The 17,175-nt window shown below is 36.6% G+C and overlaps 1 protein-coding gene across 1 annotated transcript in view; it reads right to left on the bottom strand.

Moving 5' to 3' along the window:
• The window catches only part of NEB (nebulin), a 207,647-nt gene that overhangs the window by 105,108 nt on the left and 85,364 nt on the right, over positions 1–17,175 (bottom strand). The window contains 8 exon segments of the mRNA XM_012659396.1: positions 190–297; positions 1,290–1,394; positions 1,842–2,045; positions 3,328–3,639; positions 4,757–4,864; positions 13,611–13,715; positions 14,043–14,246; positions 16,223–16,534. Coding sequence (XP_012514850.1) covers positions 190–297; positions 1,290–1,394; positions 1,842–2,045; positions 3,328–3,639; positions 4,757–4,864; positions 13,611–13,715; positions 14,043–14,246; positions 16,223–16,534 — 1,458 coding nt within the window.

Genomic DNA, 17,175 nt, shown 5'->3' with positions numbered 1-17,175 from the left:
AACAGGTATAATGGACATAGAATTTTGTGATTTTGTGGGGTTTTTCTTTTCTTTTTTTCTTTTTTGGTCCATTTGCAACTTTGCGTATGAGAATTGAGGTAACTACATTTCTTCCAAGACAAATTCTAAAAGCTGCTATTTGTCAACATCTTTGAGTAAGAAATGCTTTTTCCAAAAACAGCAACTTACATCACTAGCAATTTCTCTTGAAGCCTTAGCTGCTTGGATTGGAATGGCATCCAAACGCAAGTCACAGCCTTCCTTCCTGGACTCTTCCAAAGCAAGTTTATAGAGTTTCTGTAGAAAAGAAAGTCATTATTTATCACTCCATTCAAGAACAATGAAGCTGTTTGTTATTACATTTTCTCCGTCCTCATTTAAACTACAGAAACAATCCACAAAGTCAAGTATTCAGGCGCTTATATAGATAGCTTTGCTTCATAGATCTTCAAGGATTTTAAAGGCACACGTTCTTAACTTTGGGATTTTATTACTTATACATTTCAAAAAAAAACTGGAGGGAAATCAGCAGTTGGTTGCCAAAATTTTATTTTGCCAAACAAGCACATATAAAAACAACTATTTAATATTGCCATCATAATATATATATATATGTGTGTGTGTGTGTTTGTGTGTGTGTGTATATATATATATATATATGCATAAGCCATCTTAATACTAAAGAAGGAGAAAGAATAAGGACAGTACTTAAAATTGAATATATTTGATTTTATAATATTAAAAACTCAATGTATTGTGCTTATTTTTTCTCATTTTGCTGCAGGCTGTCATCTCAGACCATGATCAATCTGTGGACCTGGATTTCAGGGTCACTGCCCTTATGAAAATGTTGGTCTTGACTGAGATGATGAGAAAAATGCTTGCAAGTAACATGAAATCACAACTAGAGCATATTGAAGCAGCAAAACAATGCAGGGCTTAATAACTCACTGGGTTCCAACCCAGCACCTGCTTGCTAAATAATTGTTGAATAAAATAATGGCTTGATGTCCAAACTGATCTGCTGGGGAAGGCTTTATAAGTATAATTCCTATTGGGGTATTTATTTGTAAACTTCCCATTACCTGACAGCCTGTTAATAATGAAAGGCTGGCCTACTTTGTGGACCCACCACAATAGCCCCAAATTGAATCAAGTGAGAACTATCTCTTTTACTGACTGTGTTAGTTTGGAATATGTACAATAAGTCAGTCGAAAAATATTGCACTATACAGTTACAACAGTTCATTTTGCCTTGCTGTTCATTACAAGAGCAACAGTTTACTTACATCACTGTATTGTATCCGGTTGAGTTTGGCCAACATGATCTCCGGCGTATCAGGCATGACATGAACTGTTTTTTTGTCATTGTCCCAGGCTTCAGTATATAAGCGCTTTAAAAAAAAAGAGAGAGAAAAATTATTTTGGTGTTCACATACATTTTTCTTTGGATTATGTGCCAGTTCATCTCTTTTGTGTATAAAGTAGAAATAAAGTTATGAAAGTTGCATAAATTCCTACCTTTGTTTCTTATTAAAATTCTTTAAAGAATTTAGTTCTTTAAACTGTTAAAGAATTTAACAGTTATAGAAAGTATGATTAGATTGTAGTATTTACAATAATGTCTAGGAAAGAATTATGAAATAATTATGGCACATAGTATTTTTAACATCAGTTTAATAATTTGAAGTACCACTAAGTAACTGTGTTATTATACTGGAAAAATAATTTTAAAAGATATTGTGAATCTTACAGTAATCTTTAAGTGTAATCATGTCAAAATTTTTACCTTGTTCTATGGTAACTTCTGATATCTACCCCGGTGAGGATGGAAGACTCACCTTACTTATGTTTATAGCATTACTTTTTGCCAGCACCTGCTCCGGAGTGTCAGTTATACAGGTAAATTTCATTGCGTCTGGCCGCTGACGGTAGATATTATCACTCAGTATCTCTGCGGCTCTCTTGGCTCTAACAACATCCACGGAATCAATTGGAACCCAGCCAATGCCTCTCATCCATTCAAGGTCTGACTTATACAAATTCTGCAGATCAACAAATAAAAAACACGTTTATTAATTAGTATTTCGGATTCATAGTCACCAAATGGGCCATACTAGAGAAATACGAAAGTAATGATGAATAGATGAAACTCCCAGCATAGTTAATCACTCACTCACAAACATGTTGAACCCTAAGCATATTTTTTTCCTGAGCACTTTTTTTGGAACAGAGGAGTGCACCAAGAATAATGAAATATTTTTTAATTTTTAAAGCAAAAGACATAGTCTTCCTCTTGAGAGTATTACAAGATTTTTACACAGGAGCAGTGCTTCTTTAGCTTTGGAAAATGTGCTCTACTAGCTCCAATAAAACCACACACTGAGACCCAGGTGTGTGACTATCACAGTCACAAAAACTCTTACTATTGTTTCCATCTTTAAAAATCACAAAGTGTCAAGCGTGTAAAGGAAACGTGGTGTCATGGAGATAATATATTAGATATTTCCTAATTATTCATTTTATTTTGCTCTCAATAGGATATGTTAACTGTCAGTAAGTATCAGATGATTGAATTTTTTTTTTTTTTGAGACAGGGTCTTGCTCTGTCACCCAGGCTGGAGTACAGTGGCATCATAATAGCTCACTGCAACCTCAAATTTCTGGGCTTGAGCAATCCTCCTACTTTAGCCTCCTGAGTAGCTGGGACTACAGGCACGCTCCACCATGCCCAGCTTTTTTCCATTTTTTGTAGAGGCAGGGTCTCACTCTTGCTCAGGCTGGTCTTAAACTTCTAACTTCAAGCAATCCTCCCACCTCAGCCTCCCAGAGTGTTAGGATTACAGCCATCAGCAACCATGCCTGGCCAGATGATTGGTTATAAAAGACACATGAAAGACTTGGACTTTTCTGTCAGTGAATGTAAAACGTAAATGTTTGTTAAAATGACTTAGCATAATATACTTTTCTTCCCACTTTCTGCATACTACCCTCTGCATCCCCCCCAACACACACATTTCCATCTCTTTAGCCACAAGTTTGTAGTGATATTTTTGAGGGCTAAGTTTCATCTGATTCAGACCAAGGAAGCCTGAGTCACTAGAAAGATTTATACCTGTATAGAATTGATAATATTTATTTTCTTTTGGAAAACAAAACAAATTGTAAAACAAATTGTAGTGTTTCCAACGGGAAACTCCATTCAGATATTCAATTGTACAGTGTTGGAAATATACAAACAAATTCCAATCCATTGGCACTAATCAGAACCACGGACATACGTCAGATCTGCTTTTAACACACAGAGCCAGTACCAAGGATACTCACATCACTCTGCAGGTCATAAGCTTTCCGCGCCTGAATGACGTCATTCTGGTCAGGCAGGCACATCCATTCATGTAGAGGATGTCTGTAGTCCACATCGCTGACCAAGGTCTGACATTTCTTGGCCAAAACGATACCAAGCATGTCTACTGGACTGGTGTACCTCGTCTTGTATTTCTCAAATTCTTTCTTGTACTCAAGGTCACTCTGCACTTTGGCGATGTGGAGGGACCACATTATCTTGGGGTCATCATGTACTGCTCGGGCGCCAATGTGGTGACCCAGCTGTTTACGATAAGCTTCTTTGTATTTGTACTGAAAGAGAGCACCCAGTAAATTAGGAGGAGGCACCAACGGCCATTCCGTTTTGTTCTTTCTGTGGTGACGCTCTCTATGAACTCTTTAAGATAACAGAGGAGTTCATCAAAAGTACTGCTGGGATGCTACATGTTGGGGTGTTGTGCTCATTGGCACATCTCTACAGACAAATGCCACAATGATTCTTTTATGTATGCTAGGGATTATATGTTGGCAAAAAGTGAACATTGAAAGCAAGAGTCCAATTACATTGATAAACCATGACAGTGTCTCAGAAGTCCGTCATGTGAGTAAACCCATTCAATAAGAATACACCTGGGGTGTGTGTTTACATGGCTCATTAAAATTTTTTTTCCAGGGCAGTTCGAGAAATAATTTCCTCTTCACAAATAATTGGGGAAGAGTAGTTTTAAAATGATAACTTCCATTGTTTAATGGGTATAGAGTTTCAGTTTTGCAAAATGAAAAAATTCTGGAAATCTGTTGCACAATGTGAATATACTGAACACTACAGAACTGTATACTTGAAAATGGTTAAGAGGATAAAGTTTATATTTTGTATTTTTATCACAATTTAAACATTTTAAAAACCTATAAAAGTGTACAATTTTAGTCCTCTTGGATTAAATTTTAAGATGTCCAGGAATCTGATGTCTTCATTTTTGGTAAAGAAATATTGATTCTGTGGACTCCATAGCAAGGAGACTTTTAGGTTTTTTGCTAACCTTTGTTCTTCTTCAGGTCATGGGGGGAGAACCCAGTTAAACCTGCTTCTTTTCTGGCATCTTTGTCTTGAGTGTATCCCAAAGAGAGCTCATAAGGTTTTATAAGTAGCTCAGCATATGTCTATCTAACTTTAATCAAGACATTCACTCCTATTAAGCAAAGACCAAAGACAAGAGTCAAAGGAACTGTTTAAAACATTCCAGTCTAGGCTTTGCCACCATGATGCTTATGATCTTGGGCAAGTTCTCTATTGTCTCAAGCCTCAAATTATTTGCCTATGTGATGAAGTTAAGATGGATGATAACTAAAGAGACTTCCAGCTGCACGCCCCATGCCTCTGGCTGGCTTGTTGGTAACAAATGTTAGGACTTGATCAGCTCTTACTTACATCACTGGCAATATCCCGGGAGGCCTTGGCAGCCACAATGGGAATGGCGTCGCTTCTCAAGTCATAGCCTTCTTTCTTGGCTTCCTCCATGGCCTGGCGATAGAGGCTCTGAGGAAAGAAGTAGCAGCTTTTAGATATGGAACTCACATTCACTCTGAAAAGGTATTTTTGTGAAAGGAAGGCTATTTTTGAATGCAAAACTGCACTAGTATGTTCAGCCGTAAGTTAAAAAAAATTCTTTCTTTTACTTTCTATTTATCCAACCTATTTACTTAAATGGAAATTTCACATTTAGCAAGTTTTAACATCAGAACTTCCCTTTGCACGAATCCTTATAGATTTTATATGTTATATCAATAGCTCTAAATGTGTTTAGATTGTTCAGCACTTGCTTTTTTAATGAAACAGCTAAGAAATTTTGATTTATTTAATTCTACATTTGAATTAGGAACAAATTTACTAGTAGAGAATAAGATTATACAGTAATACTACCTCTATGAGCATGTGTCCATAATCAAACAGTGCTGAACTAAGAATGAACTACTGTTTCTGAATTTCTCTGTTAATATTGACTTACTCTCTGTTTCTTCATTTTGTCAACTGCTAGAAATTGTTAGAAGACACTGGCATAGCAGGTACCAAAGATTTATGAGTCAAAAACACAAAATTGATAAAATTCTATTTATTAACTTTTTCTGTGAATTGAGAAAACACCACCACTGTTTAGTCTCTGTGGCAGGACAGATGTGTGCACATGTTCCATGGGAGCATAGTTTGAGAACCATGCATTAAACAAATCATCTCTATCAGTAGTTTTTAGCCTTTTACGTTTGTGAACCACTTACAGGAATTTTGACCAATTCTGTATCCTCTTAAAACAAGATAAATCTTAAAATAATAGCTAATATTGGTGTTCAATAAATCGAAACAAAATAAATAAACATTTTGGTAAATAATTTTTAAACATGAACAGTTACAATTTATTGGATCTCTTAATGAGATTTTGGAATTATAGGAGCTCATGGTGCTCTGATTCAGAAAGTTTTGATAGTCACTACAGAATTAAATTGTTTGGCAGAGTTTTTTTTTGTTTTAATACTCTCAGGCATACATCACGGTAAATACTGGGATGTGTACGACTTTTTCTTTTCCTTCTTTTTAAAAATAAAATCTTTATATAATCATACTTAGTCAAATATTTTAATGTATGCTTCAATATTTCAAAGTATATATTTTCCATGTTTTGAAAAATTTCAAAGTTACAGAAAAGTTACAAGGGCACAATGAACACGCAACTACCCAATTTATTAATATTTTTGCCGTATTTGCTTTCTCTCTCTCTTTCTTTTTATGTATGTATGTATGTGGGGATATATTTCTTTTTCTCTTTTCTTCCCATTATTTTCAACTGTTAAACTGATTACAAGAAAATTGTACACATCAGGTCCTTCATCCCTAAATGCTTTACCATGTATCACCTAAGAATAAAGAGAATGTTACATAATCACAATATATTTATCAAACTGAGGAAATTTAATATTGATACAATATTACTGTCTAACACTATTCTCTTTTATTGTTTAATATACAGTGAATACTCCAATTTCACCAATTGTCCCAATAATGTCCTTTATAGCAATGTTGTTTTTCTATCCAGAATTCAATTCAAGAGAATGAGTGGCATTTAGTTGTCTAGTTTCTTTTCACATCTTTAAACTGTGCCTTTCTTGTTTTAAAGTGAAAGAAGAGTATGAAAGAAGTGAAACATCACTTAAACTTTAGGGGCCTTCTCAGGCAGATAATTTAGAAGAGTGTATGTATGGAAATTGAAGCTATGTGAACTGATTTGCTTAAAACGATCCATGCCAGAGTACCCCTTGGAAAGCCTTTGTGTAACTTCAAGGGGAGCTGAGGTTTAAAGGCAGCTCATCTCTATACCCAAATACAGAGACATGGCTCTTAAATCAGTCTATAATTGAAAAATTTAATCTCTAATTTCAGTTTCCCCCTTTCCTCCATTAGGAGATTTATTGAATTGGTTAAAGCAAACAGTAACAGTAGGTAGTTTTGGAAAAGAATTTAGAAATAACTGATGGTTTTAAGGGAAAACAACAATGATCTACAATTTTATAGGGGTTTTTCTTTCTGCTTTATCTTATTTAGTGTACTTTTCACTGTTGAGGCTGTGTAAAGACAATATCTTAAATGTAAGGAAAATCCTCAAAAAGTGCAGCACAAATAATTGCTTCAATTTGATGTCCCAGTCTCAAATTAGATTGAATTAAGAATACTGAAATAGCATCTGGATTTTAAATATGATACAGAGGCACTTAATTTTTCCATGACTTAAGAGTCCTAGAGGCATATTATTGTTTGTTTATAAAGTAGATGACTAAGATGTATCAGTTTGCATCCTTTCAAGATGAGATTTTACAAGAAAAAGATAAAGTAAAAATAATAATCAATTTAATATCTCTGGATAAAATCCAACGGGTATTTGTTTTTCTTAAAAGTTTCTAGAAATGTTTCTTTTGAAACTGGAGGATCAAATACTTCATCTATTATTTTTTTGAAGAATAAATGCTCAATTTTTTTTATATTGTAAGTTGGAAAAAATGTGCTTGAATCATCTCATGGCTTCAGGCCAAACAAATAGAGTTCTTTAATTCTTCCAACATTCGAAAAGGATGCAGAGCTTCAAAGAAGAGAACACTTTTAGCTATCAGCAAGTCTACATTTTAAAGCTTGTTACCCAAGAGAACTAGAACGGGTAAATGAGAATTTGAGAGAAAAAATAAGATGCATTTGTTTTGTTTTGTTTTACATTCATGGAGTGAAATATGGAATAAAGTACCACTGGCAATGGCTTGATAACAAATTCAAGTGGGACATTCTGAAATCTAATCTTCAGATGACAGTTCTTAAGGAATTAGGAGGATCATGCAATTTTGAAGAAAGTAAATCCAGATGAAAATTTTAGAATTAAGAAATAGCCCAATTTGCTCTCAGCTGTCTGGAAAAAAAAAAAAACCCAACTACCTCAACTTTCCTAATATAAACAAACAGGAGAAGTTTAAGAGCTTCACTACAATCTGGGATAGAAACTAACTTTATCTGCTGTGGGCAGGACAAACCTCCCAGGAGAAGCTAATCCAACTGAGAAACTGTGGCCAAGAGAAAATTGCTCATTCAAAGTGACTGAAGCCAAGGCCAATCAAATATTTATGATCAGGCTTGTCCTTTGGTCTGTTTCATAATCCCAGAGAAAACAAAATCACATCCTCCTCATTTTACTTGTCATGGTTACTTGATACAAGCGTGCCTCCTCTTTAGGGCTACATTATTATAGGCAAATATAATTAATATGGGTAAAATAATAAATTTGGTCAAGTCTTAAAAATGAGTGTTTAAATTTTCCAGAGTTCTCAAACTGAAGAAAACTCTGTCCTCCTTTTTTTTTTTTTTCAAGGAAGACACATAAACATGTAGAAAAATTGGTACTCTTCTGGAATCAACCATATAAATTCTTGACTTTGGCAAGAGCGATTGAGCAAGAAGCTATTTATGCAGCAGTATTTCTGGACTGCAAAGATATGCGACGAGTTTAGTGAGGCTGGAAATAGAATGAATTTTATTGTCCTCAGGCCATTTTGAAATAAGTTGAATTTAAGAATTCTTATTTCAGTTCTTGTAAATAAACTTCAAGTTATTTTGAGCATATTAAATAAATCTAATTTTCATGGTGACTTGAGTATAAAGGGGAGAAGTTAATTAAGCAACTATTTTGCACCATGCCCCATACTGGGCACGTTATATTTTGAACCTCCTTAAGTCTTCATAAAAATTCATCAAGATAGGCACTTTTAACCCATTTTACAGATGAAGTAATTGAAGAAAACAAACTCACAGAACAAATTTTGAAGCAAGTAGTAATTTGATAAACAGCAGTAATTATTTTTAATTCAAACTATGATATGTTTCAGCCATTAATAGTTAATTTTAAGTTTTTTCCCTTACTGATAAGGAGATTTTTTGTGCTTATCTGTTTATCAATCTTTCTACCTATTTTTAAAATAAAATAATATGTATATTCAAGGTAGGGTAATAGGCATAAAAAACCAAAACTAAGCTAATTGGCCTACGTGAGGATTAACTCCATAATTCTGACATTTCTACATCAGCAAAAATCAATGTGACCAGATCAAAGAAATAAAACAAATGGCCTTACCGCACTATAATTTATTTTATTTTGTCTTGCCAACATAATTTCAGGTGTATCAGGCATAATATGAACTTGGGTCTTGTCTTTGTCCCAGGCTTCTGTGTATAAGCGCTGTGAAGGTTAAAAAATTTAATGAATTTAGAAAAACAGTTGTAAACAGGAGTTTTCAATTAAGAAATCATGACAATGCTGAAAGCCAGCCTCCTTGCTATCGGCGCTGTGTGCTGTGTTAACACCTTTTCCAATCTCTTTGATTTTTACAGGGTAACTAAATATAAATGCATCTTAAGCTATGAAAAGAAAAAATACATCTGTAGTGTGTGTGTGTGTGTGTGTGTGTGTGTGTGTGTGTGTGTGTATAATCAAACACAGGCACACGCACACTCGTGTGTGTTTGGTAATCAGGTGACCCCCACATTAATGAAATTAAAAGCAAGTATTTCCCAAGCATATATATGCATGCATATCTGTACTGTGGCTATCTTGACAAATCCTCCCATGTTTTGTTTATTATGTTGTTTGTTGTTAGTTTGTTTATTAACTGCAAATGCACCTGTATATGCCATCTCTAGATCTCTTTCTGATAAATGTTATGGAGATTTGCATCTTACTTGTGTGTTCTATGCTAACCTAAATATGTTCCCAGCAAGAAAGAAACCTTGATACCAAACCATGTATGACTAATTCTCATATACTTCAAACAATTTGAACCCCAAATAGCTGTCCTATTCTTAACTCTGGCTATTTCACGAGAGATGTCAAAGCAGAAATGTGGAATCCTTACATAACAGAATAGAGAACTCAACCCCATCACTATACATTGGATAGCAATTGAATTGGATAAAACAAAACGGACTAACTTAATTAAGCATAGGCATTCTAAATGACATACAGCTCTGTTTACTTTCCCCCAAATTGGGATCTCACCTTGTTCATGGTGATGGCATTGTTCTTGGCCAGCACCTGTTCCGGGGAATCAGTTACACTAGTAAATTTCAGCTTGTCTGGAGGCTGGCGGTAGAGGGTATCGCTCAGGATTTCTGCAGCTCTCTTGCACTTGACCTCATCCACAGACCCAATGGGGACCCAGCCAATGCCTCTCAGCCACTGAAGATCAGACTTATAAAGGTTCTGGTGAGATCAAACACAAAAGCAAGTATTACTGAAGTTGTTTGACACTTGATTTCAAAAATGAAAAAGAAAAGGACTGGAAAGTTTGGACAATCAAACTTCATGTCTGTGTCTTTTAAAATATGAAGGCCAAATTGGATATACTCTCATGGTATTATGTTCTCTCTCTAAAAGAGGGAAAGGGGCAGGGGGCCTAAAAAATGAGGAGCCAGAGAGAAGAAATCTCATCCCTTCAGAGGGTTTTATGTAATCCTAGACCATTGTCTATGTATTATGGTCATGAGCATAGTTTCCATGGACCTCAAGTACTCACATCGCTCTGGAGGTCATAGGCCTGCCGGGCATGGATGACGTCGTTCTGGTCGGGCAGGCACGTCCACTGGTGCAGGTAGTTCCTGTAGTCCACGTCACTGACTAAGGTCTGGCACTTCTTGGCCAGCACCACCCCCAGCATGTCCACTGGGCTGCTGAACTTGGTCTTCCACTTCTCAAAGTCCTTCTTGTACTCCCTGTCACTCTGGATCTTGGCCACGTGTATGGACCACATCATCTTGGGATCATCTTTGATGTCCCTGGCTCCAATGTGGTGGCCAAGCTGCTTACGGTAACCATCTTTGTATTTGTACTGAAAATAGAAAGTTCATTTCAGAAATAAAAATGAGTAGAAAGAGTTAAAAGTTTCATTAATTGAAAACTTTATTTGAAAATTGCTAATTCTTGCAGAGAAATGGAATCATCTGAATATCAGTTTATGTCCTCATCCTAAACTCTAATTAGACTTCACAGCTGTAGTCTGCTGGGAAGTAGTCTAATGGAAAGTCTAAAGATCTAATAGCAACAGTCTAATGGGCATAGTCTAATGGGAAGATAGGCCAAACTACAAAGTCCGGTGGTTTGCAGACTTTAAGTTTCTGGAAATAAAGGAAGCAACCCTTTTCCGAAGATCAATCAGTATTATATACTGCCTTTTCTTCATCTTGGGCTAGTGAGATCCCTAACCCAGAAATCTTACATATGATTTTGAGAATGCTATTCCTGAGTCCACAGATACCATTTCACCCCCGACCAAACCACCCATTATCCCCCACCCCAAATCTGGCTCTGCTGACCTTCACTGGGTCACTTGACTCCCTGAAATGAGTTGGATTATGTTTCCACCCCGCAAGCCCTGCTCTGTTGGATATCAAATTTGGCTAAGGTTTGTTTGGGATTCCTCAAGTGGGAAAATGGACTCTACACCTACGAAAAAGCATTTTGTTGGTGGTGATGGTCAGGGCTGACTCTGGATGTTTTCTCTCTACTTTAGGCAACAACAGCATACAAATCTTGACATATGTTTACAGAAGTCTGACTTCTTCACGAAAGGACCCACTTCTCTCAAGAGACCACCAAGCTCACCAATGTATTGTTTTTGGTTGTTTGTCTTTGTCTTTCTATTTTCATTTTTAAAGAACTCAAAAGGAAGTATTTAAGGTAACTTTTCAAAGAAAGAATTGGCAAAAATACCGAGCAGGCTTGAGGAAAAGTAGATTTTCCTAGACTTGGCTATACCAGCTCTATATCTGATGCTGAAATGATACCCGTAACCAAGTTATTTTTTTAAAAGCTCTTCTGGCATTTTTTTATTTCTGTGAGGCTCCATGTTCAAAATATGGAGATGAATTTCTCATAATTGTAGATATAAAAACCTGTAGAATCAAACTGAATTCTATACTGAAGTTTAGGACACCCTCTCCCCTATGGGACCTGAATGCTAAAGTCTTTTAGAGTTAAAAAATATGAGGTTTTTCAAATGAAAATATTTCTTTGATATAGAAAAAAAAGTCAGGAAACGTGCTCTAACTGGCACCTGGATGCATCGTCCCATTGTGATAATCATTTTGCCCCCTCACCCCATCTGCCCATGTAAATATCTGGAGTGTTGCTACTCACATCACTGATGATGTCCCTGGAGGCCTTGGCCGCCACGATGGGGATGGCATCGCTTCGCAGGTCGTAGCCTTTCTTCTTTGCTTCTTCATTGGCGAGTTTGTACAGGGTCTATGAGAAGAAAGTCAAAGAATTAAATCAAAAATTTTGACAGTGTTGGAGATTATCAAGAGATGTACACCATATAATTTAAAAAAGGATAGAAACTGGAAACAATCTAAGTTTCTGGCAATAGTGGAAAGCAAATAAATTATATCCTATCAAAAAATACTGCATAGCATTAGAAACAAATGAGATATATCAATGAATATTAACATAAATGGATACATTAATCTATTATATGTCAGTATAGATGAATGTCACACATAGGGTAACATGATATACACATCGACATGGATTAACATAACCTAGTAATACACATTGATGAACAAAGCATCAATCCATACATGCTGCTAAATGAAAAAAATGACAGAACAGCATCTTTGATATTATTATTCATTTATATGGAGAAATACATATACACTTTTATTCTTTTTTATGACTTAAAAATTTTATGACAATCATGTAACATTTTATAATATTTAAAAAATAAATAATAAAGTGTAACTTAAAATATAGTTAACTTCACTATAATCACAACTTTAAGATTCTAAATTCTGGTTTTATTGTATAACATGTGTCCATAAAATTACGTTTTACTTTTTTAAAAATCAGCAATCAATGTCGCTGATGGAGAGCAGTTCTTCCCCACACCTCAGGTTTTCTTTCTATAAAAGAAGCTCAATTATTTTGACTGTGACCTTTCTCTGTCCCTTTATTCCTGCCCTGGAAGGGTCCGGTGATTTACTGACTACCTAATTGGCAGGGATAGGATTGGTGGGCATACTCTGCCCAGTTCTTCCCCTCTCCCCTGTAGGATCCAGCCTCCTGCCCGCCTCAGTTTCTTTGCACCCTAACCAGGGCCTCTCCACCGAGGGGGTGGGCTGGTCAGCTGGTCCAGAGCAGCCTGGGCCTGGGTGGGGAACCTAATTCTGATGTTCAGTTAGCAGCCTCATCTGGCTGTCATACAAATGTGTCCTTTAACCTAACTTTAGAAGTAAAAAAACAAATGTGACATTTTGACTTCTATTTCTACTCCTTTCTTTTATTTCTTCATTTTATTCAGGACCCAGGTGGGGAAGAGGTATACACTGCTACAGGCCTCCTTAGTAAAGGTAACAGATATAGCAAATAAAAATATAGCATACCCAGTTGAACCTGAATTTCAGATAATCAACAAATAATATATCTGACAATCCTACCCCTTGGAAATGCCAAAAATACTACCCAGTCCCACTGACTCACACTGCAAATGGCCACAAACTGAAAGGACGGTGTAACTTCAGTTTGCTTGTGGAATCCTATAAAATATGATATTCAACCTGGCGATGAAAAGTTGGATGGGCTGAGTGTTCATATGAAAAAGCTACATCCACCATGACAAGCTGAGGCCCAAGAATCTCCACACAACTAAGTACAGAAAAACAAATAACAACAACAAAGTAACTAAGCACCACAGAGTTTTGCCCCTACCTCGCTGTAGTTGATTTTGTTCTGCCTTGCCAATGTAATCTCTGGCGTATCAGGCATTATATGAACCTGAGTCTTGTCTTTGTCCCAGGCCTCTGTGTATAAACGCTATAAAAGAAGATAAGATGTTGATCAAAAGGCATTTGGAATCGGAATTACAAAAAGTCAAATTATTTAATAAAATAAGGTTAATATTGACCTAATTAGGAAAAGTAAGCCAGAGTTGGATGTAAGGGATGCTATTGGAAGTTTAAGTCTTATTGCTAGTTATCAAGATTGAAACTGAGAATAATAGAAATTATTTAGAGGATTTCAAATATGTAATTTAAAAGGTAAATGTGACCCCACGTCTTTATGGATAATTTTGACTCCACCAGTCGTTAAAATATAATATCTTCCGGCATCTTGGAAAAGCTTGAGGCTGCTGAGGCTCACCTTGTTCATGGTGATGGCATTGTTCTTGGCCAGCACCTGTTCCAGGGAATCAGTTACACTAGTAAATTTCAGTTTGTCTGGAGGCTGGCGGTAGAGGGTATCGCTCAGGATTTCTGCAGCTCTCTTGCACTTGACCTCATCCACGGACCCAATGGGGACCCAGCCGATGCCTCTCAACCACTGAAGATCAGACTTGTAAATATTCTGAGAAGAGGAGAAAGGCAGAAACTCTTCATCAAGATGAAAATATTTAGGGTAAAGATGCAAATGGAATCCATAATAAAGTGCAATTCTATTTTCTTTTTATAGAAAACAAGCTCACTGTATTAGGCAGACTAAACGAGGAACTATGTTCAAAAAGGACCCAGAAATGTCTCCTAGCCATATAAAAAGTTATCAAATATTCCAGGTTCTTAGGAGAGGAATGATCTCAACTGATATCTTCTGTCAGTTGGTTGAGTGAATATTATCATAATTACAAAGTGCATGTGCAGAAGAATGCAAACTCAGAGTCAGAGAGACCACACACACGTCCAACAACAGGCTATCAGTAACTCAACTGCAGGCCGAGCCAGATGAAACACTTTGTAGCTATTAAAAGCCTAATTTTTAAAGAATATTGATGACATATAGAAATATCATTAATAGCATTTTAAATTAAAAAGTAGCATATGAAACAACGTGGGTAGATAAATTATAGGACTAGGAGTGGGCTTTTCTAGTGGTTGGATAATGTTGGATTATTATTGCATTCCATTTTTTTTCATATATTTCAAGGTATCTGTAATGCTCTTTTTATTTAAAAAAAAAAAGAGAAATTAAAATGTAACAATGATGTAGAACCTCTGAAGGCCCAAGGTGGACCCTCAACAGCTGTAACTCTGTCCACGATTCAGGGCAGTAGATGATCATTTCATCTGTCCAGGGCCCCAGTCCCCTCCCCAGCAAGTTCTCAGGATGGAAGCACAGACTGCTTTACAGAATCACCTTGCTATGTCTTTATTCTCACTTTAATTCATATTTTTTGGCTAAAGATTTTTATGTATCCATTAAGTATTCATAACTACTTCACAACCATGGTATTGGACCTTTGCTCAGCTTGTCAGAAGGATTTCACCTGTAACAGCAGCTAGGTATTTTGCAGTCTAGACAAAAAGCCTGTTGGAATATCCTGTGCTGACTAGTTATTGCCCCTAAATAACAATAGCAAGAATGAAAACAATAACACTTCATACCTTCAGAATGTTTTTTAACTTTCAAATACTTCCCACTTTACGAGGGCCATACCGCAGAGTGAGGAAGGCAATCTAGAGAAGGTACCCAACAAATAGACAGATGGCAAGCAGTCTGTCAATGCTGTTACTCTATGGGTGACATCAACCCTTTTAAACTCCTTTTGATGTGCAGGCCAGAGCCTTTCTTTTTGGAGATAATTGCAAAACACAGAGTTCTGTATGTTGAAAGCTACAGAACAGACGTGGGAGTTTTCTCAGGTGGGCTGTAAGTTTCTAGGAACAGCTGATTAACGTATAATTATTATGAATTAGTTTTATTCTCCAAAGCTCTCTAATGCTTTAATTCCTTCAAATATTTATAAAATGTATCATGCAGGAAATGTGCTTCTCACACCCAGATTTGAGACAGTGCGTCTGCTTCCAGTAGGTACTAGGTTCCATGTGGCCCCTCCATAAAGAAAGCCACAGGAAGAGGAGAAGCACCTGTGAAACAACCCACCAGCTTATGGACACAGCAACTCCTTTAATTTCATAAGAATAACATTCAGCGTTGTAGTAGGCATTAGCATTCTAATAATTATAACCTCACTTGTTTTGTAAGGAAACCAAAAACAAATTCCAAAGTAATTTCTTTTTAAAATAAAAATGTGTCTTTTTTCCTTAAAAGATTACAAGAAAATATCTCCCTCTAGTGGACGCTGAATTCTAACATTACTTAATTCCAGTTTTGTTTTAATAAGATCAAGCCCACCTTGTAAATTTTACTTCCTTATGAAGCCTATCGATGTATTCATAACAAAGCAGTAAAACTGTGCTCTGATTCAACTCTCATTCGCTGGTCAGTAAATCTTAACTTGGGTAGGTCAATAGATTGCATGTAAAAGATAACTTTCACGTAGTTTAAATCGTTTCTACACACAGCTCCTTTATAGATGCTACACTCACATCACTCTGGAGGTCATAGGCCCGCCGGGCGTGGATGACGTCGCTCTGGTCGGGCAGGCACGTCCACTGGTGCAGGTAGTTCTTGTAGTCCACGTCACTGACTAAGGTCTGGCACTTCTTGGCCAGCACCACCCCCAGCATGTCCACTGGGCTGCTGAACTTGGTCTTCCACTTCTCAAAGTCCTTCTTGTACTCCCTGTCACTCTGGATCTTGGCCACGTGCATGGACCACATCATCTTGGGGTCATCGTGAATGTTCCTAGCTCCAATGTGGTGGCCAAGCTGCTTGCGGTAACCATCTTTATATTTGTACTGAAATGAAAATGCACACATCAGGTTTTTAATACAAACTCTTAGAGTCCACAAGTCTATACAAAAATCATCTTGCTTATATTATAGTTACTTGACTTTTGTTAGTAAGGACCAACTCAAGCTGGTAGCCTGGCCTTTTTTCTGGAAGCCTGTCAAGGTAGTAAAATAGATAAAATTCATATAACTATAGTATAATGCAAAATCACCTCTAGCCTGGTGATAAAGAATAATTCTGGAAACTAAGCACACACCACCCTGCTTGGGAAAGGTAACCTGTTGGAGTCAGGGAGAGGCCATTTGAACCAGGGAAGCTGGAGAATTGGATCCTGTATATAAAAGCATGTCAGGAAAGGGCTGCATTTGCTGGTATTGTGTATTTAATAAGCAGTAAAGTGAGTGACTGGCTCCTGCAAGCATGATGTACTCTAGGTCAAGAACTACCTGTAGTAGCAACAAAGGATAATTTATTATTTCATATTGGATTCATGCATTCAGTGGCAGTGGCAAATTTTCAGCACAATTTTGAAAACTCATTATGCTAGTAAAGCTTATGTAGCATCCCAACTGGTCAGAGCATGCTCCTAATAAGGTCATGGGTTCTAGTCTCACATGGGACAATAACATTTTTATTATTCATGTTC

The sequence above is a fragment of the Propithecus coquereli genome, unplaced genomic scaffold (genome assembly GCF_000956105.1).
Source record: "Propithecus coquereli isolate 6110/MARCELLA unplaced genomic scaffold, Pcoq_1.0 Scaffold118, whole genome shotgun sequence".
Taxonomy (NCBI): domain Eukaryota; kingdom Metazoa; phylum Chordata; class Mammalia; order Primates; family Indriidae; genus Propithecus; species Propithecus coquereli.
The sequence above is the reverse complement of the archived record's forward strand: the minus strand, read 5'-3'. Positions and strand labels throughout refer to the sequence as shown.